The sequence below is a fragment of the Rhamphochromis sp. 'chilingali' genome (assembly GCF_963969265.1).
Source record: "Rhamphochromis sp. 'chilingali' genome assembly, chromosome: 3".
In the NCBI taxonomy this organism is placed as follows: domain Eukaryota; kingdom Metazoa; phylum Chordata; class Actinopteri; order Cichliformes; family Cichlidae; genus Rhamphochromis; species Rhamphochromis sp. 'chilingali'.
Genome location: NC_137931.1, coordinates 28,869,975 through 28,892,665, shown reverse-complemented (window position 1 = coordinate 28,892,665; position 22,691 = coordinate 28,869,975). Strand labels below are relative to the sequence as shown.

Genomic DNA, 22,691 nt, shown 5'->3' with positions numbered 1-22,691 from the left:
ACAGTTGGGGGCTTTCTAATATGAGAGGTAAATTCCACATTTTCAGTGCCACAACCGCAAATGCCCGATCCCCATCTATGAACCATTCTAGACTTGTGTAAGGTAAGGCGCAAATGATCACTTGATCGAAGAGCTCTAGAGGGCGTATAAAGCTGCAAAAGGTCAAACAAATAGTCTGGTGCTGGCCATTTAGCACTTTGTAAGTCAAAAGTAAGATTTTAATATTAATTCTAAAACGCACTGGAAGCCAATGAAGAGAGGCAAGCACCGGGGTAAGATGTCGGTGTCTCTTCACACGGGTCAAAAGGTGGGCTGCAGTGTTTTGTACAAGTTGGAGCCGTGCCAGACTGGACTGACTGACACCAACATATAGCCAATTACAGTAGTCCAGTTGCGAAAGGATGAACACATGGATTGCTCGTTCCAAGTTTTTAAGGGATAAAAACAATCACCTTAGATAGGAGCCTTAGTTTAAAAACAGACTGCTGAAGAATTAAACTAACTTGTTTCTTAAATGTGAGTTTGTTATTCAAGAAAACCCCCAGGTTTTTTACATGTGTTTTAACAACAGATGCTAAGTTACATAAATCTAAATCTGGGGCATTAGAGTTATAGCTTGGTCCAGAAATAATTATTTTAGTGTTGTCCTCATTAAAGGTAAGAAAATTTGAGACCATCCAGGTTTTAACTTCGTCGAGGCATTTGAATAATGATTCCATGGGAGTGGAGGTATGGAAGATCGTGAAGGACCTCAGCCATCCCAACAACAGACTGTTCTCTCTGTTGAGGTCAGGAAAGCGATTCCGCTCCCTGAAGACCAACACAGAGAGACTGAGGAGGAGTTTCTTCCCGCAGGCGATACGGTCTCTCAATCACACCACCACACAGTACTGACCCACACATATAGTTCTTACACACACACTGGACATTCTGGACATTGTTTTCACTTCATCACTTAAATCACTTTAAGCATATTTGCACTGCACAAGACATAATGTGGATTGCACAACACTGGTCACTATATTCTTCGTTTCCAGTTAATACTTGTACAGCTGCTGTTATTGTGTATATATTTATTTATTTATATTTCTTCATACATTCTTATATAGTTCTATACTGTGTATTGTGTATTTTGTTGTACAGTTATTTTATTTTCCAACTTTAATTTATATATTTTATCTTATTCTTTCCCAGTTAAATTTACCCTTCATTCTAATTTGTGTTGTACAGTTATTTCATTTTTAACCTTAATTTATATTTTATTCCTTCCTAGTTAAATTTACCCTTTTTAATTTTTCATATTTATTTCCTATCTTATTCATAGCCTTTTCCTTTTTTTTTTCTTTTTTTTCCCTTTAGGTTACGAGCAGTTGTCTAAGCATTTCACTGCATATCGTACTGTGTATGACTGTGTACGTGACAAATAAAATTTGAATTTGAATTTTGAGGTGTTTCTATTAAGCCGAAAATAGATCTGGGTGTCGTCAGCATAAGAGTGAAAACAGATGTTATGCTTCTTAAAAATTAGGCCTAAGGGTAGCATATAGATTGAAAAGAGAATTGGGCCTAATACGGAACCCTACGGGACACCACAGGTAAATGGAGCTGTGGAGGAAGTAAAATCATCAAGGCTCACAGAAAAAGTCCTCTCGGAGAGGTAGGACCTAAGCCATTCCAAAAGGGATACCTGTCATGGTCCTGAGTCTGAGGACTCAGTGTTTTGTGTTTCCTTATGCTTTTGTTCATTCCAAATGTGTATTCTGTTGTGATTTTTGCCATTTGTTAGGTTTCTGTTCCTTGCCTGCCTGCTCCCACTTCTCTGTGTTCCCTCTGTCTGTCCATGGTGTTATTGTGTCTGCTCATGAGTCTGCCTGTCAAGTTCAGTGTCCTGTCTGGTTCTCTGTGTCTGTTAAGTTTCCTGTTTTATTCTGAAAGTTCATGTCTTATGTCAGTGTGTTCAGTTTTACCTCTCCCCTGTCTCGTTAGGTCTTATTTCTCCCAGCTGTGTCCCCCTTCTGTCTCTAATTCCTTGATGACTCCCTCAGTGTATTTAAGCCCAGTGTGTCTTTGTGTCAGCGTCGCGTCGTTAACGTCTGTTCACCCTCACTTGCTGCGTGTTTAGGATTTCCAGTCCTCCTGCATCTCTGTTTAGAGTTTTGTTTGCTTTTGTGAGTTTTATTTTATCTTGATGTTCTGCTCCAGCAATAAAGCTGCATTTTCTGTTTAAACCTCGTGTCCTGAGAATCCTGCATTTTGGGTCCACCACTCCTGCCTGCCTGCCACACAGCCGACCATGACGATACCTTTGATACCACATTGCTCCAATAGTCTGATCATAATGCTGTGGTCGATGGTATCAAAGGCTGCACTTAAGTCTAAAAGCAGAAGCACAGCTGACTCACCTGAATCGGTGATTAATAAAATATCATTAAGAATTTTTAGCAGTTTCTGTACTGTGGTAGGATTTGAAGCCCCACTGGAATTTCTCTAGAATATTATGACTATTTAGAAAGGATTGTAACTGCTCAAATACAATTCTTTCCAAAACTTTTGACAGAAACGGAAGCTTGGAAATAGGTCTGAAATGAGCACGAACAGAGGAGTCAAGGTTAGGTTTTTAAAGTTTACTGGCTGTACTACAGCATGTTTGAAACCAGTTGGTACCACTCCAGAGCTAAGACTACTATTAAAAATAGTTACCATTTCGGAGTCGACAACCTTAATAATCTTTTTTAGAAAATGTGTTGGGACTCCATCTGTGGGGCAGGATGATATCTTTATACTATTACAAAGATCTTCCACTTGGTTAAAACATACAGGCTCAAACGGGTCAAAAGCAGTAGAGCAGGTATATGTTGTTAAGACATCGTACAGGGACAGAATAGGCACGGGTCGAAGTATTTCTATCCTATTAATAAAGAACTGCAAGAATCTCTTGCAAGTTTCAGCAGAGCTATACATATGAGAGGCGGGAGAGGTTTTCAGGGCCAAATCAATAATTGAAAAGAGAGTTCGGGGCTTATTAGAGTTGTTCTCAATAGTGTTTGCGAGTTAGATTTTTCAGCTTTCACAATGTCCTGATATCTATATAGACTCTCTCTCAGCAGTAGAAAATAAACATAACCTTAAACGTAACCTGTCTTTTTCCCCTTTTCGTTCAGCCTTCCTGCACTGTCATCTAGCTGATCGGGTTGTCTCGTTTATCTGCGGGTCAGATTTAGTTGTTGGTCGCGCTAGTTTAAACGGGGCAATCTCATCAAGACTAGCCTTGCATTTACTAATAAAGTTAGATTCGATCTGCTCGGTGTCGTCGCCAAGGGAAGAACCCGACCATTTTTGAAAGGCAATGGAGAACTGTTCTATAGCCGATAGTTTAAAAACACTATAACAGCGTGTTTGGGATTGATTTAAAATGGCAGTGGGATAAAAGTATGTTAAGCACAATGGTCAGAGAAAATCGCATCACATATTTCCAAATTAGAAATTGGTAATCCAGAAGACAAGGTCCAACGTATGGCTCTGTACATGTGTTGGATCCAATACATGCTGGGTGAGACTGAAAGAGTCTATCACATTTAAAAAGTCTTTAGCCCCTACGATTCAGATTTGATCATAATTTAGGATGAGGTTTAGGTTTTGAATTAGTTGTCTTCTTTCTTTCTAATACTGACAGTGTAATATAACATGCTCTACTGTCTCATCATCCCCACAGTGCTCACATTTCTCATTACAGTATTTCCCTTAAAATGAACTGTGTGCTGTTTAGACCAGTGTGCCCAAATCTGAGCCATAAAATGATTGTTTCTTCTCTTTTCTTCCTCCTGTCTCCTTCTCATTTCTCCAGTTTTCCTTTGGATTTTATAAAACCATTGCCTTTTTCATTACACCCTTTTTCTATATAGTACATCAGTCTTTCATTAATTATTTTCTCCATTATTTTGCATACATTGGAAGTTAGACCAATTGGTCTATAATGTTCTGGTTTTGTATCATCTTTGCCTGGCTTCCATATCGGTAGTATTATTGCTTCTTTCAAGCTTTGTGGTAATTTCCTATCTTCCCAAACTTTATTGTAAAGCTCCAATAATATGACTTTAAATGACTCACTAAGATCACTCATAATTATATAACCGATGTCATCTTTCCCTGGTGTTGATTTCTGAAGTCTCGATTTAACTCTGATTTTGAAAAAGGTGCATTTAGTAAATCATTTACTGTACATCAGCGGTCCCCAACCTTTTTTGTGCCACGGACCGGTTTATGCCCGACAATATTTTCATGGACCGGCCTTTAAGGTGTCGCGGATAAATACAACAAAATAAAACTAGTACCGGTACCGAAAAAAAGAAAATTTATTCATAACACAAGTGAAAAGACCAAGGAAAACCGATAAAAACGATAACAAAATAACGCTGAAAACCGATAAAAAACCCTGAAAACTATACATTTTACACCTGAGCCTCAACTCTCGCGGCCCGGTACCAAACGACTCACGGACCGGTACCGGTCCGAGGCCCGGGGGTTGGGGACCGCTGATTTACATCCTCTTCATGTTCTAATAACTCTCTATTCTCTGACACTATCCTTTCTTTTTCATTCTACATAAATATTATCTGAACTATGTCTTTTAACGAAAGTTTTAGCCGTCACATCTGCTTTTTCTTCATCTTTTACTGCTGTAACTTCACCATCACCTAAGACTGGATACCCATATTCTGTTTTAATCCCACCCATTCTTCTTATCATTGTCCATACTTGTCCTGTAAAATATCACAACATAGTGAAATTTAAATGATCAACTTCCGTATTCCAATTAATTTCATCCAATTCCTGGTTTGTAAGAAGCCTAAATGCTTCCCAATCTTCACTACCGAAACACCATTTCTGAAAACCACCTGCGTCAGACTTTTCAATACCCACATTTTTTCAGTTATTATATGATAGTGGTCAATTCCTAGTGTTTTATCTTTAACTACCTGCCAGATTGTGTGATCAGTTACTGATTTCATACCTGTTTTCATGTTAACTCTTGTATCCCTTCCAACATTTAAACAAATAAAATTTCCATTGTCCATTAATTTTTGAATTACTGTTTCATTGTGGTCATTATTAGTACCCCATAACGAACTGTGTGCATTAAAACCGCCACACCAACATGCTTTTCTATTTAAATGGATATCAAGGTTCTCCATTCATTCAGGTGAAAGCCTTTTGCATGGGTTTTAAAAATGTACAATTTTGATGCTGTTCTTATTCCAAACTTCAACAACTATATATTCTGTTTTCCTTTTGCTATAAAAAAAAAAAAGTTTCACAACCTCCTCCATGAACCTCACTTCTGCCTCTGTGTTCACCACTATATCCTCTGATTACAAAATCTAAAGTCGGTTTTAGCCAAGTTTCCTGAATACAGATTATGTCTGGTTTCTTATTTAGAGTCTTAAAAGTCATTTAGCCTCATCTTCACTCAATTATTTACATCATCTCCAAGATCCAACTGTGACACATTATCATTTTAAAGATATAAATAAAAGTTTCTAAAAGTCATCCACCGTCAACCAGCCCCTTTCTTTACCGTGAAAAGGTACATAAACCAGTACTGGAAATTTTTTTAGGACGATCACACTCTCAAAAGCAAAAAAGTAGGTTGACTTATAATAGTTAAAATAAACTATGCATTCTGTCAGAGAAAAAACTTTATTTGCAAAAAATAAAATATCAGAACAATGTAGGCATGTTTCCTGTTAGAAAAAGTAAATACATCAAACTGTCTGAGCCTCTTGCGTTTAATACAGTAACTCCAAAAATAATTGCTAGCGTTTGACATCCCATACTCCTCAGCAGATATGGCGTCAGGATTCCCATGCCGGACAGACCACAGTAATTCAGACTGGGCCTTAAATTACTGATTTCATTTTTTTTAATACTATCGCTTCTATTTCTTAGAAGCAAGGACAGAACATGTATAAAAGAAAATACCCAGTGTCTCGCTGTTATCGTTGCTGTGGATTGTGAAGACCAGTATAGGCTATCCATTTAAACATGGAGATTCAAAGTGCACTTAAACAAATGTTGGCCTACTCTTTTATGATTTTAGACAAGAGAGAAACAGGCTGCTGAGTGAGCTACGCTGACTCATATCAGCAGACAGAGTATAGCCTTGTGCTGTAAAAACACGTCAATAAAAAATAAAATGGGCAGAAAAGTTCAGCTCTAAATCCTGTCCCTTATTTCTTTTTGTTACTTTCAACAGAAAATATTATTTGCTGTATTAAATGATTTCATGCTCATTCTAACCTGTGTGAGCTGGTATTGGCATTTCATGTAGCCAGAAACTTCCAAGAAAACTTTGGAGACAAGAATAAAAATGTGAAATAACCTGCATCCATTTTTACAGGTGACCTATTTGTTAACAACTCTCACTACAGATTAGAGTGCCGATGGAGATAGCTGTGAGATTATCTCAGAAACCTCGATGCAATTCCAACACAAACGTTTGAGTGTCTCACACACTCGTTTTGAGCATCACAACCTTCAGAGAACTTCACTGAATGCTGGGTTATGTAAATAAAACAGAGCACTTAGATGTATTAGGAGCAGCTGGTTGTTAGGGATCCACAATGTCCACAATGTCCACAAGGCTGCAGGCCCTGATGGCATCCCCGGGCGTGTTCTCAGAGCGTGTTCTGGGGAGCTTGCAGGAGTGCTCACAGACATATTCAATCTGTCCTTGGCCCACGCTGTGGTACCGGCCTGCTTCAAATCCACCTCCATCGTCCCGATACCCAAAAACTCCAACCCATCTTGCCTCAATGATTACCGCCCAGTAGCACTCACCCCCATCATCACTAAGTGCTTAGAGCGACTGGTCCTAGCACACTTCAAATCCTGTCTCCCCCCCACCCTGGACCCCCACCAATTCGCATACCGCCGGAACAGGAGCACAGAGGATGCAGTCTCCATCGCAATGCACTCTGTCCTCTCACACCTGGACAACAACAACACCTACGCCAGAATGCTGTTTATAGACTTCAGTTCAGCATTCAATACAATCCACCCCTCACAACTCATCAGGAAACTGACAGACCTGGGTATCAGTTCCCTCATCTGCAAATGGTTACTGGACTTCCTGACCAACCGCCCCCAACATGTCCGGCTGGATAACCGCTGCTCATCTACCATCACAATGAACACCGGTGTACCACAAGGCTGTGTGATGAGCCCTTTCCTCTACTCCCTCTTCACCCACGACTGCAGACCTGCTGATGGTTCCAACACCATCATTAAGTTTGCAGATGACACCACGGTGATTGGCCTCATCAGTGACAACGATGAGGCCGCCTACAGGGAGGAGGTGGATCGTCTGGCTGAGTGGTGCGACAGAAACAACCTGCTGCTTAACACCGAGAAGACCAAGGAGCTCATCGTGGACTACAGGAGGAATGCTGACCCACATCCACCCATCCACATTAAGGGGACGGCTGTGGAGCGTGTGAGCAGCTTCAAGTTCCTGGGAGTCCACATCTCCGAGGATCTCACCTGGACGACCAACTGCTCCAAGCTGGTCAAGAAGGCTCACCAGCGCCTCTTCTTCTTGAGGACTCTGAGGAAGAACCACCTGTCCTCAGACATCCTGGTGAACTTCTATCGCTGCACCATCGAGAGCATCCTGACCAACTGTATAACAGTCTGGTACGGGAACTGCTCTGCCTCGGACCGGAAGGCGTTGCAGAGGGTCGTGAAAACTGCCCAGCGCATCGCCGGAGCACCACTTCCTGCCATAAAAGACATCTACAGGAAGCGGTGTCTGAAAAGGGCTGGGAAAATCATCAAAGACCCCAGTCACCCATCACATGGACTCTTCACCCTCCTGCCCTCTGGGAGGCGCCACAGGAGCCTCCAGACTAAGACCACCAGGTACACAGCAAATTCAAAAGTGTTAAATGTTTTGGTGTTAATAGTCTTCTTGCAAAAGTAGAGTTAATTTTACTCTAAACAGAGTCACATTCTTTTAATGTAACTCTGAGGTGTAAAATGATAGTAGTTAAAATCGAGTGTTAAAAATGAGTGTTTCTCTGTCAAATCTGGAGGTGTTACAATGGAAACATTAACTCTTGACCTCTTAACTCTGAACTCCTACAGGGGCTATGACACCAACAGAGTAAATTCACAGACTCCGCCCCCAGCACGGCTCCAATCGAAGCTGAAGTGAAGCCGTTTCAGAACATTTTGCTCTACATATTTGAGTTGTTTGCCATGCTTGGTAAGTCATTTTTTCAAAGATTGTTTCAATTATTTCTATTAGCTTTTACTTCTGTGGCTCTTTGGAGTTGAGGCAAAGCTGTGTGAAAGGCATTAGCCATGTTGCTCGCTGATAGCATAATATTCTGTTTTAGCTAGCTGAAAGGTATTGTTTGTGGGCAAATACCACAGCCTTGAAAAAAGCTTGCATGTGAATTTTCAGTCAAACCTTTGGTCAAATACACCTAAAACAATGTCTAGAATGTGAAATGTTGGTATAATGGTGCTGCTTGAAGCCTGAAAACGATCGCCCATAAAAAAAAAAAAAACCGAGCAAACAGCAGTAGCTGACGTCCTGACTGGATTCTACGTTAGCATAGATCCCTCCAGAGTTTTGTGCACACGGTTTAGGTAAAAATGAAAAAGGTTGAGGTTTTACATTTAGTTCAGTATTACCTGTTGCCTGTGTCCTTGTCTTTTGGGAAAATACTTTACACAAGTAATGGCTCAAAGAGGATTCCTTTTTACTGTGCTGCAATTGTTTACTGGATTATTTGTGCCATTAATTAGTGTCAACTAATTTTTATTCAATCTCCGCACAGGATATGCTTGTGAAGATGGAATATGGGGGAGAGCAGAAGTGCGTTGAAGTTCCACAAAGGGATGAATGAAGGACATGCATATTGTATTGAAGAAATAAGTGATGAGGATGCTGTTATTTGCATTTACCATGTCAGACCTTTTGATAAACAAAATTCTAATGAAAGTGAGAACATGTACACTGTTACATCTTTCAGAAAATGTTTTGAAATTGTGGTGCACAGTTCAGAATAAATGTTTTTCAAAAACCATTGCGTCTTTTTAGTAAATGTTTATTTCCAAAAGAAATTTCTAGAAATTCAGAACAGTAAAATTCCTGCTTTTTAATATTAATTAGAAGATAACTCTTACATAGTTAAACTAAAATACTCTTTGAGAGTTAATATATAAACTCTTAACACCAAGTGTTAAATTATCAACTCCAGACAGATTTGGTGTTTAACACTAAATCAGAGTTAACGTACCAACTCTCCAAAAAGAGTTAAATTAACACTCTCTGGTGTGGACCCATATAGACACTTTAATAGTGTTGAAATCAAATCCGACAGTGTTAATTTGGACATGCTGGATTTGCTGTGTACCGGAACAGCTTCTTCCCCACAGCTGTCAGACTCCTGAACTCTGCCTCCTGACATCTGACCCACGTTAAACTCATGGACTGAACATACACACACCCACAATGGACAACTGTACCCTCAAACACAATAATAACATGGACTGAACCACCACTCACAACCACTAGCACTTTATATAGCCTCTGTAGAAACTATCTACACCCTCACTTATCTTAACTGCACTACTGTATAGCTCTGTGTAAATAATCATTCTGTACATTCGATAATCTTTAATCCTACAACTGTTTACAACTTGCATAGTTCCCATTTCTGTATAGCTGTATATCCCAGATTCTGTAAAGTTATTTATTTCATATTCTGTATAGTTTTTCATATTTATATCCTGTTCATATCCTGTACATAGCTTGTACTCACTACAGCCTGTACATACTTATAGTTATAGAATATTCACAACATACTTCATACCGTGTACATTATAACATACCATAATAGACCCATTTCTGTAATATACTCACATATCTATATTATTGCTAATATATATTGTAATATATCTATATCACTAAAGCACTTCTGGATGGATGCAAACTGCATTTCGTTGCCCTGTACCTGTGCATGTGCAATGACAATAAAGTTGAATTCTAATTCTATTCTATTCTATCCTCTGCTCATGTTAGGGAGAGAGAGCGCTTAGGTGTTGCTGCCCTCTGCTGGATTGTGTATTGTATTCAACTATCTAAAAGCATTTTGATTGTAAAGGGTGTGAAGAGTAAAAACGGTGTCTACTGATGCTGAAACAGCTTCCTGCTATGAAAAGAGCAATTCAGTCTCCAGACGAGAAGATGTTTGACTCTCTGATCATGCAGTCACACTTTCCACCACGATCTTTACTAACCAGTCACCTCAATCATTAACCGACAATCACCAAGCTTACTGAAATCAAATTAAATTGATGAAATCAATAACTGAAATATCAATATAATTAATATTAATTTACTTTTATATTGTCTTTAAAAAAAAAAAAGTCAGACCATCCTATCACAGATGTAATAAGAAAAGAATTTTCATGATCATTAAAAAATCTGGAGTTTGAAAATTTGAATGTTGCTTTGAATCAAACTCTCACCTAACGGAGGGGGGAGGGGCTTTATGGAAGACGCACACATGCTTTTTCTCTGAAAGTTTTCAGAGATATCGACTGCAGAGTGAAACTTTTATTGTGCTAACAAAGACTTTTTAATTCTGTGTTCAAAGGTCATATTATCCACAAACAAACAAAAAGTTTAAGTAAAAACTTTATTAATCCCACGGAGATGCCATGGAGCCAATCAGCACACGTCAGCTGATCGATTGAAACATTACTGATTCAGTAATTGTGTCATCACACAGTTTGTCCTATAGAGGGTGTCTGGGTTCTCTGTATGTGGAGGTTTTATATAAATATATATTAAAATATCTCAAAACTACAAAATAAAAGCTCTAAAGAAACCTGCCAGTCCTAAAATGAAGCTTCCTTCGTTCTCCTGAGCTTTAAAGTGAAAGACTGAATGTGCATTAAGAGTGGCGAGGTTGAGGCAGGAACCAACGCTTTGTTTTTTTTAAAGCGCAACCTTCATCTGTTCACAGCAAATGGCTCGGCTCCACGCTCATCCTCCCACATAATCCGCAGGAAGTCCATCAAACACATGAACGCCGCAACCTTGCGTCTTCAAAAAAATTTCATCTGGATCAAGTGTGATTTCATTCAAGATACATCTGGAGGAAATACAGGAGGCAGTGAAAGTCTGGCGTTTCCCAGCACCACCTGGACACAGCGTCGAGACGGGAAATGGTTAAACTGGGGTCTCTGTGAGGTCAAAGGTGAGAGGGTTCAGGATTGAACGACCTCCAGTTTGGCGTGTGACGGCGCTTCAATGATTTCTCCAACCTGGAAAAGATCCTGAAACACACACATACAAAAAAGCCTGTCATTCATTGACAGGTAGTGATGCCCCGTACTATCCATCTGTCTTAAATTTAAAGTTGTACTTTTTTAAAAAAAAAATCAATAATTTACATGAACAATTCACCAATGATTTGCAGAATAAAAGCATGATGGTTTAATGTCCCCAACACAAAAAAGTAATGTAAAAGTACTTTTCAGAGGTTTTTGTGATGCTGCGTTGCATCTTTTCTTTTCTATCATGTTTTTTTAATTTGAAAGTTTTAACTGATCGATATAAAACTGTCCTGATCAAATAATGAGAAATTCTGGTGTTATCACAGGAAACATTTTAGATCAAATAAACACTGAAGGTACTTTAAATAATAAAACAAAGTGATTTCCAGCTTCTCTAAAGTGAGAATTTGCTGCTTTTCGTCACTTTACAAGAAACTTTTTAAATAACTGATCGTTGAGCCCTTTATGGATGAACTGATAAGAGGAAGTCACAGATACCTTATCGTAGATGACTTTAACGATGAGCGAGCAGCTTGGACATGTCGCCACCTCCTCCCCGTTCTCCAGGTCCTCCTTCAAAATAAAAACAAATAAAATCTTCAGGTTTCTGTCAAGGTTTGAATGTTTTTGTGGTTTATTCCTCTCTCTTCCCCAATCAGTCCACGAGTGACATGTTTAGCCGCATGTTCTCCTTAAATTGCTATCGGAGTGGTGTCCAAAAAACAATGTGGGCTTCATAGATAACTGGGAAACTCTCTGAAGGAAACCTGGTCTTGTTAGGAGAGATGACATCCATCCCACTTTGGATGGAGAAGCTGTCATTTTGAGAATTCTGGCCAAATGTATTAATGTATTAATAAAAAGTTGCAGTCTGCAGCTTCTCTCCTCCTGTTACCTCCAAAAAACCCCATCTCAATAGAGACTGTGTCAGCTCCCAAACAAATGAAAAACAAACAAGAAACCAGCAACAAACACCTTAAACATAAAAAAAAAAATCAGAAAGAAGGAACAGTACAGTATCCACATCTGAACCAAAGAGTAAAACAGTGAAATGTGGATTATTAAATATTAGGTCTCTCTCCTCCAAGTCTCTGTTAGTACATGACTTAATAATTGATCAACAAATCGATTTACTCTGCCTTACAGAAACCTGGTTGTAGCAGGATGATTATGTTAGTTTAAATGAATCAACACCCCCGAGTCATTCTAACTACCAGAAACCTCGAAGCACAGGCCGAGGGGGCGGTGTGGCAGCAATTTTTCACACCAGCCTATTAATCAACGAAAGACCAAGACAGACTTAATTCATTTGAAAGCCTGATGCTTAACATTGTCCACCCCAGCTGTGAAACTCAGAAACCAGTCTTACTTGTTATCATATATCGTCCACCTGGGCCTTACACAGAGTTTCTGTCTGATTTCTCAGACTTTTTATCTGATTTAGTTCTCAGCTCAGATAAAATAATTATTGTGGGTGATTTTAACATCCATGTAGATGCTAAGAATGACAGCCTCAACATGGCATTTAATCTGTTATTAGACTCAATTGGCTTCTCTCAAAATGTAAAAGAACCCACCCACCACTTTAATCACACTCTAGACCTTGTTTTAACATATGGCATAGAAACTGAACATTTAACAGTGTTTCCTGAAAACCCTCTCCTGTCTGATCATTTCCTGATTACATTTACAATAATTGATTAAACAGCAGTGGAGAGTAGACTTTATCACAGTAGATGTCTTTCTGAAAGCGCTGTAACTAAGTTTAAGAATATAATCCACCCACTGTTATCATCTTCAATGCCCTGTACCAGCACAGAGCAGAGCAGCTATCTGAATGCTACTCCAACAGAGCTCGAAGTGGCAAGACATTTCACCCGTTGCCTACTGGTGGTGGTCAGAGGGCCCGGTGGCGCCAGTATCCGGCAGCCTCGCCTCTGTCAGTGCACCCCAGGGTGGCTGTGGCTACAATGTAGCTTACCATCACCAGTGTGTGAATGTGTGTGTGAATGGGTGGATGACAGGTTGTGTAAAGTGCTTTGGGGTCCTTAGGGACTAGAAAAGTGCTATACAAATACAGGCCATTGTTAATAATTTTACCTCCTCACTATGTACGACTCCGGATACTGTAGCTACTGTGAAACATAAGGCCTCAAACCCGAAGTACTTGACTCTGTGGTATAACTCTCAAACACGTAGCCTAAAGCAGATAACTCATAGGCTGGAAAGGAAATGGCATGTCACAATTTTAAAAGATCATCATTTAGCCTTTATAAAGCCTGTTGCTTTATAAGAAAGCCCTCCGCAAAGCCAGAACATCTTACTATTCATCACTGATTGAAGAAAATAAGAACAACCCTAGGTTTCTCTTCAGCACTGTAGCCAGGCTGATCTGAAATCTGTGCACCTGTCACATAAAAGAAATCATCAAGATTGTACGGTCACTCTTCTCCATCTACGACATGTTGCCATTCGTTTTCTGTCGCTTTTCTGGGGCTGGGTCATGGGGGCAGCAGGCCTCTCTCAGCTATCTCCAGTAGTTCTGGGTTCTCCCAGTAGGTCGTGATCTTAACACCTCAGCTGCCTCCTTTTAATGTGCAGGAGTAACATCTTTACCTGACACCCTCAAACTGACTGGCCTTCTCACCCCATCTCTGAGGGAAAGGCCAGCCACCCTTTGGAGAAAACGCATTACCTGATCAAACAATTGCAGGATTAAAAGTACCACAGGCCACCCAACACAAATGCTGCCTGTAAGAATAAACTCTCCCCTGAGAGCACCGCAGCAAAGCCGCAAGGTCTGAGGAATTGAACAGAGTTCAGAGAGACAAAGTGTAGGGACAGTGTAAAAACTGCAAGACCTGACTGCAGTCGCAAGTTTGGGATGCTTCGTGAATTACAAAGAAAGAACTCGTCATGCAGTCGGACTTTCCTGGATGAACCTTTGGATGGTGCTGAGCAGGCAAACACTATCAAAACTGATAAAGTCTGAGTTTCTTCTTGCTTATTCTGAGTATCTGTTTCAGTTTTAGAGTGTTCAGGTATGCCAGATGCATCCATACATGCATTTCTTCCAAACTATGTTTCTTTGTTTTAATGTTTCAAAAAGAAAAGAAAAAGAAGATCATCTCCATCAGTATATGACATATCACTAAAAACACCCAAACTCCATTAGAAAAAGTCTAAATTTCCCTCCTGTACACCCGTGTATTCTACCTGCAAAGAAATTAAATATCCTTCAAATGTCAGATCTCAACACAGAAGAGCCAACTCTTAGTCACTGAAGGCAGAGACCCACAAATAAGCTGCAACTCACTGCAGTTTTAGGATTTCTTCAGCCTGCTAACATGAAGGAAGTCTTGATATGGTGAACTGTCATCTTGTTCCTGAATTTAAGAGAGCTAAAGTTCACTTCAGCTACAAGTTTCTACTATTTCAGAAAAAAAACTACTTAAAATACCGTCTTTTCTACCTTAAACCATGTAAAACAAAGTTTCATGATGTCACAAGAAATGACTGATAATTACTCAGTAGGCTTTGATTTGTTTGAACGTTTTTACTCTCTTAAATTTGAAGACTTTTAAATGGAGTTTGGTTCCGTTCACTGACGTAGTTTCACTGCTGAGAATAAAGTATGGTGCTGGTTTATTATTTTCTATTCTTGTGTTTTTCTTAATTTTTGCTGCTCTTAACTTTGTACTGTCCACTTTTTTGTCGTGACCAAACACATTTCCCACGTGTGGGACTAATAAAAGTTTATCTTAACACCAAACCAAACTTCAGTCAAATAATGAGAGATTTTACGTCCCACCTCTGTGGCAAATCCGAAAGGAAGGTTGAAATACTTCTTTTAAAAAAAAAACGGACATATATCAACGTGCCATCAATAAATCCCTGCCGAATCCAGAAGAAGACTGTATCGATGATGAAGGGAGTGGGAAACTCTGTTATGTCCTCCGTGTAAATCACCCACTATATGAAGATGTAAAAACAGGAGATTTCAAACTGAAGTTTGGTTTGTAGCTGTTAGCCGTGAGCTGAACTTACTTTGGTGATGGCGAAGCGGTCTCCGCAGGGACACGGGAAGTAATACGTCTCCGTATCCTCGTCGTATTCAAAGTCCTCGATCTCCACTTCGTCGTGAAACACCGACATTTTCCCCTAAACACACGCAAAGTCCACACAGAACAGCACCAGATCCGCACCGGCAAAGCGTGCCTGCAGCGCGGTGTGATGACGTACACAACCTCTGACTCAACGCTGACGCAACTATCAAAACAATAACACAAACGTGGTCAATGTAAAATAAGGAAAAGTGAAAAATAAGAGCAGTAAAAGAACAATAGAATAAGTTATAGTGACAATATTGAGTTTTAAAGAGCTAGAAAATTTTTTGTGTTTTTGCCATTTTTAACTACGACTGTAGATTGTAGTTCCCACTTATGTCCACTATAAGGAGCCAATTTATCAGAAAACCCAGCTCATATAATTTCAACCGTTGTACCTTTATATTCATAATAAATACTAAATAAATACACATGTAAAGGATTAATAGATACAAGTCAACCACACATTTAATAATAATAATAACAATAATAACAACAATAGCAATGATAATAATAATAATAATAAGAAGAAGAAGAAGAAGAAGAAAACAAAGACATTTAGATGATGTTGAGGATCAGTTTTAAAGGGCAAATTCTCGAAACCTTTAGACTGTTTTTCAGTGGCATTTGCTGTTTTATGTGCTGGTGAGGCTCACCTTTCAAAAATGTTTAAATTTGAGCCCAACAGAAACTCTGCTGACATGATTTCAGTGTGATTTAAGACCAAGGCTGAGATTGTCGAGGCTAGGCTGTATGGCGGGTCCAAACTCAGTTTTCATTGATGGTAATTCGCAACAAACAAAGAAAAACGCACACGGAGCAGAGCAGGAGAAAAACAAACACACAACCTGAAAATCAACAGAACAATGAGCAGCGTGACAGTGATGATGGATTGAAATGACCTGAAGATGATTTCATGAAAATGTTTTCATACTTTCTGGTGACACGGCTCGAGGTAGCAACACTGTCGACAAAAATAATTTCAATAAAGATTTCTTTATTAAAAAATGAAAATAAAAGCCAACAAATACAAATGAAACCTCTCATATCATCACTGAAATCTTCTAACTGTTGCAAAATTAAATACAAAGGAAGATATTTTATATGTTTGGATCAGTGAAAAGTTATTAAAATGACATTTTCCCCCAAAGGCCTCAGAATCACCTTTGATTACAACGAAGGCCCAGCCCACAGCCTGACGGTCACAGGAAGCTCTCACTTCCTCCAATCACAAACAAGCTGAGTCCTGAAACTTTCTCTGCACATGCTCAGTAGAGGTGTGGCAGCCACCAGATCCACCTATTGTATCAATTTGAAAATCCTAGGTGACATATTTCTCAAGTTGTAATGTTCACAAACTTGCCTGCCGGCCAACCCAGTGGGATGATGACAATACAAGTACCTCGGGCTGTGGGTGGACAATAAACTGGACTGGTCATGCAACACAGAGCACCTGTATAAAAAAGCACAAAGCCGACTGTACTTCCTCAGGAGGCTGAGGTCTTTTAACATCTGCAGGAAGCTCCTGAGGATGTTTTACCAGTCAGTGGTTGCTGGAGTACTTTTCTATGCTGTTGTGTGCTGGGGGAGCAGCACAGCAAAGAAGGACTCATCCAGGCTGGAGAAACTGATCAGGAGGGCTAGCTCTGTGGTCGGCATGAAGCTGGACACTCTGGTGACAGTGGCAGAGAAAAGGACATTAAAGAAACTGATGGACATTATGGACAATGCCAGGCATCCTCTGCACACGGCCATTAACAACCAGAAGAGTCTGTTCAGTGACAGGTTGCTTCTCCCCAAGACAAGAACTAACAGACTTAAAAACTCCTTTGTCCCACACGCCATCAGACTGTTTAACTCCTCTCTGGAGGGGAGAGGGAGGGGAGACAGGAGGACAAAGGAGGGGGGAACAACTAAGCTGTAGTGCCTCTTCACCTCACTGTGCAATACCTTTTGTGCAATACTTTTGTAAATAGTCAACAGTGCAATAGACCTCAATACTTGAAATGTGCAATTCACTTGTATTTTTATTTTTTATTCCTATTTATTCTATTTATCCCCTTCGTATATTTTATTTATATTGTCTCTGTATTTATATGTGTGTGTGTGTGTGTGTGTGTGTGTGTGTGTGTGTGTGTGTGTGTGTGTGTGTGTGTGTGTGTGTGTGTATATATATATAATATTCTGTAACTCTGTAACTTCTGTCGGTGCTGTGCTTTTTTGGAAATCGAATTTCCCAGAGGAACCCACCCGAGGGATTAATAAAGTTCTATCTTATCTTATCTTATCTTATCTTATCTTACCCCATCAGTCATAACAACTATTACGAAATATTGATAGTTATAATAAATGTCAGAAATTGAGAAGCTCAGTTTTTGTTACCCAGAGTGAAAACACACCAAACCCAGCTGTCCATGATGATGAGCAGCTGCAGATCAGGTTTCCTGAGTCGTCACAGTCCAGTTTGTTAAAGGTTTTAAAGATCCTGTTGCTTTGGGAGTCTGTGTGAAAACACCCAGTTCCAGTGCTTCAACAGGAGCCACCGATAAAATAATAATGAACATCAAAGCCGTTCAGAGGTTCATTTAACTGCTGCAGGCATCTTTCCAATGCCAAAGTTTATGGTTTCTTTTTTTTTTATCTGATATTTATTTAATTTTATATTTCCTGTTGGTTGCATTGTCTATTTATTAATGATTTACTTCAGCAGAAGAATGCAGAGTTTTAACTGAGTGCTGCAACCACTGATGTGGTCTTATCAGCAGGACAATAGGATTTTTCTTTTAGTGCCTGGTGGAGCCCACACTTGTCAGGTCTGATACTTACAGTTGTAAAGTGCATTCAAACAGGTTTTATGACCAACTTTAACTTTCATTCTTTGGATGCATGTGGCAACTCCACTAAATTGTGGTAGTTCACAGAAGTAATCTTCAGGGCCTTGATCTCAGCTATCTGGATCAAAATGTTGCACATGTTTAGCTACGAGCTCAAGCACTTAAGAGTGTGGACACTATTACTCCTTTCTGGAACAGGCAAGAATAAGCTGGTACTACTGGTATGTGAATCATGTGGCACTGTTCTCTGTGCTGAGAGCTTTCATACATAGTTAAAGTAGACAGAGAGTCAGAATCTGAGAGTCTGTGATTGACAGGGCAGTGGCAGCCTAAGTAACATTTAGGTTTTCCACAGGAAGGGCTTCTTCCAGAAACTAGGATCAGCAAGCTGTAGTAATGGATGAATGTAAGCAGATGGAAAAACAAACAAACAAAAAATACAAAGCAGGTATGAAATTATTTCACAAAGAGTAATCAACTGAACTAGACTTGTTACCACAGTATCAGTTGTAACAGTTTGGCAACAGGTGAGTGGAGAACTGGCTCTTGTGCTCCAGGAGGTGATGAGTGGATGTGAAACAGATGTGTCCACCTGCCACTTGGCACACGCGAGGAAGACATACCTCCAGGCTAACCCACTAGGAAGTTTGACTGCCATTTAAACTCACATGTACACAAAGAAAGGGAAAGAGGAGGCTATAACTATCACATTCATAGTGGTGTAGAGAGGAGGCTGAACAGTTCTGGAATTTTTTAAGTCCCCCTTTAGCGTCTGGCTAGCAGGTGTAAATAGACCGCAGAGTGCTGGCCTGATGAGTTAACTCTTCTGTGTTGTGCTAACTCATCAGGCCAGGGCTCCACAGTCTATTTACACCTACAGGCCAGTGGACACTGTTTCAATGATGAGGATGTACACATCCTGGACAGGGAGGAACGCTGGTTTGAGCGCGGAGTCAAGGAGATCATTTACGTGAAAAGGGAAAAACCATCTCTGAATCAAGGAGGGGGCCCAACGTTACATCTTTCACCATCTTACAATGCTGTGATTGCAGCCATTCCCCAACTCTCTGTGAATGGTACTCATAGCCACTGATTAATGGCCATTGATCAATGGTCATGACAGTTTGCATATTAATAATTAAGCAACTGACCTCATAGCCCATTTTTCGTCAGCTGTGCTAGTTTCAGTCATTGTGCAAATGTACTGTTTATAAGATTATGGAAACCTGCAGTCAGCTGAGACTGAAGAAGTCACTTGGATGAGTGACAAAACGTTTCTTGCACTGAAAACACCACGTCCAGATGAGCAGAATCAACCTTTTGGAATTTCCTTACCTGGATTATTGAGCATGCTCGATATTACAGAGTTATAATATTATAGAGTAATGATATACCAATACGAAAATTATCCAATAATATTTAATCCATCCATCCATCCATTTTTTCCCGCTTATCCAGGGCGGGGTCGCGGGGGCAGCAGCCCAAGCAGAGAAGCCCAGACCTCCCTCTCCCCAGCCACCTCTTCCAGCTTGTCCAGGGGAACACCAAGGCGTTCCCAGGCTTGCCGAGAGTGTCCTGGGTCTGCCCTGGGGCCTCCTCCCGGTGGGACATGCCCGGAAAACCTCACCCAGGAGGCCCCCAGGAAGCATCCTTGTCAGATGCCCGAACCACCTCAACTGGCTCCTTTTGATGTGGAGGAGCAGCGGCTCTATTCTGAGCCCCTCCCGAATGGCCGAACTTCTCACCCTATCTCTAAGGGAGACGCCAGCCACCCTTCGGAGGAAGCCCATTTTCCACTGCTTGCATGCGCAATCTTGTTCTTTCGGTCACTAGCCACAGCTCGTGACCATAGATGAGGGTAGGGACGTAGATCGACCGGTAAATTGAGAGCTTCGCTAGAGTGTAGAGAGCTGAGTGTAAAAAAAAGAAAGAAAATTTAATCTCAGACCAAAAAAGGTTTACTCTGCTGTTCTGCTTTTTCATCTGTGTTAATTTTGGTCTGCTGTATTGTACAACATGATCCAACACATACCGTGGATGCTCTTTATGTTCCTCCAAACTTTGCCAGAACTCCTTTTAGCTCCACTGAACTGCAATCAGGGGCGATTCTAAGATCAGAGCTTTGGGGGTGCTGAGCACCCAGAGAGCTGCCCAGCCAGGCAAGATAAACTTTACTCGTCACGACGAGACTTCTTCCCTGTCTCTGTGAGTCCCTGCATCCTTAAATGTCTCCAGTTGTCCCGAGTTCCGTCTGACTGTCTCCTTGGTGCATTTAAACCCCTGTTCCTCCCTGTCCTCATCGTCTGTTGTCTTCGTTTCCGTTATCAGTCATTAGAATTTTACCATCTCTGTGCAAGTCTGCAAATTTCTTTATTAAATCATAAGATTCTTAAATTCATCAAGTCTCTCTCTACCTGGGTCCTCGTCACAAAACATGACATCATTGTTTTGTACATTTTAACACAGTCCCCATATTTGTGAAAGAAAAGCAAAACACTTTTTTTTAAAGTCTGTAACAAAACCATCAAATTTGATAAAGGTTATTTAAATGCTGCAAAAGAAGAATGGATTGGAATAGAAAAAATACATATCCTAACCTTAATTACTGGGGGAGAATAATGAATGATGATCATAGTGAGTAAGAAGTAAACTGAGTGCATTTTTTGGACAGAGATTCACTTTTAATATGTATGTATAATACAATAGATACATAAAAATACACTCCAAAAATAGAGTCCTTGAAATGTACAAAATATTGATAAAAATAATTATAAAAATGGAGGCAACTTTGCCTATGGTACAATGTATACAATGTATGAAAAGATCTTTACTGCAGATACTACTATGGCTCTGCAGACTTTTTTCTTTTATTTTAATGTCGCCTCACCTTGAGATTGGCAAATCACTTTTGGTGGTCAACTCTCTCAAGCAGTTTAACAGTTTCTGTTTTGCCTGTCACTGTACCCCAGGGAACAGTGACAGGATTAATCTTTGGTCAGTGCTGAGTAAACACTGTTAAAACGGAAAAGTCTGAGTTGGGTTTTTCTTCCTTATTCTGAGTATCTGTTTCCGCTTTAGAGTGTTCAGGTATGCCAAATGCATCGAGACATTTCTTCAAAAATGTGTTTTTCTGTTTAAAAAAAAGGAAAAAGAATATCATCTCTATCAGTATATGAAACATCACTATAAATACAGAAATTGTATTAGAAAAAGTCTACATTTCCCTCCCATACACCAGTGTATTTCCATTGCAAAGAAATGGGATATCCTTCAAATGTCAGTTCTTAACACAGTACAACCTACTTTTAGTCACTGAAGGCAGAGACCCACAAACAATTTGCAACTCACTGCAGTTTTAGGATTTCTTCAGCCCGCTAACGCAAAGCAAGCCTTGATATGTTACCGCCGTGAAGTGAGCTGTCATTTGTGAGCCACGATAAAGCAAGCCGCCTTATTTCCGCCACATAAATTTTCCACACATTTCTGCACTAAGCTTTACGGTAGCACTTCTTCTTTGTTGTTGATCACAAAAAAAATGCACGAGCACACCCATGCGTGCACGGACATCTCACACACATGCAAGCACGCAGGCACACATGCATGCACGCACGCACGCACGCACGCACGCACGCACGCACGCACAAACGATTTGGAGGTCTTTTCTGCAGGAAAAATGAAGCTCAAGGACAACTGTTTTTCCTAGTGTTAATTCATTATTCTTTTCAGTTTGGTTAGCAATGTGAATCTTCATTCATCTCAATCCGCAGCAAAATTCCTGACAAGTTTAAGGTCAGTTATGCTCAAATTCAATACAGTCAATGCAATATAATCACATTATATTTAAAATATCATTAAAAAACATCCTGATAGTTGATGTGAAACTTTCAACACATTCTTCCTCTCTTCCACCTACTTTGCGTGCTGTAACATTCCTCAGAAATTATAGGATAGTTATACTCAAATTCAATACAGTTACTCAGTATAGCATCATATTAAAAAAAAAAAATCATCAAGCATCATGAATAAAATCATCATTTTTCACTCCATGGACAAAGGGCAAAAAAAATGCCCCCCAGTAATAATATCATGTGACCACAGTCCATTTAATGCGCGTGGGATCCAAAAACACAGAAAGAGACCAACAAATAAAAAATAAACCTCTCAGATCATCACTGAAATTTTCAAACTGCTGCAAAATCCATTAAAAAAGGAACATATTTTATATGTTTTGATCAGTTAAAAATTTATTAAAATAACATTTTCCCCCCAAAGGCCTCAAACGGAATCAGCCCTGATTACAACAAAGGCCCAGCCCGCAGCCTGACGGTCACAGGAAGCTCTCACTTCCTTCAATCACAAACAAGCTGAGTGCTGAAACATTCTCTGCACATGCTCAGTA

At 40.0% G+C, this 22,691-nt stretch overlaps 2 protein-coding genes across 2 annotated transcripts; one reads left to right on the top strand and one right to left on the bottom strand.

Moving 5' to 3' along the window:
- Positions 1-277: 277 nt before the first annotated feature.
- On the top strand, positions 278-9,092 carry LOC308393706 (uncharacterized protein; the record flags this gene model as incomplete). The annotated part of the gene is made up of 3 exons (XM_080877664.1): positions 278-307; positions 7,289-8,263; positions 8,844-9,092. The coding sequence occupies 2 exons, from the start codon at positions 278-280 to the stop codon at positions 7,976-7,978; spliced, it is 720 nt and encodes a 239-aa protein (XP_080733790.1). The 3' UTR covers positions 7,979-8,263; positions 8,844-9,092.
- Positions 9,093-9,367: 275 nt separating this feature from the next.
- Positions 9,368-15,588, bottom strand: dph3 (diphthamide biosynthesis 3). Its single transcript, XM_080878026.1, has 3 exons — positions 15,400-15,588; positions 11,851-11,925; positions 9,368-11,352 (listed from the first exon to the last, which is right to left on the bottom strand). Exons 1-3 carry the CDS (start codon positions 15,505-15,507, stop codon positions 11,284-11,286), a joined length of 252 nt encoding a protein of 83 aa, XP_080734152.1. The 5' UTR covers positions 15,508-15,588; the 3' UTR covers positions 9,368-11,283.
- Between the last annotated feature and the right edge of the window lie 7,103 nt (positions 15,589-22,691).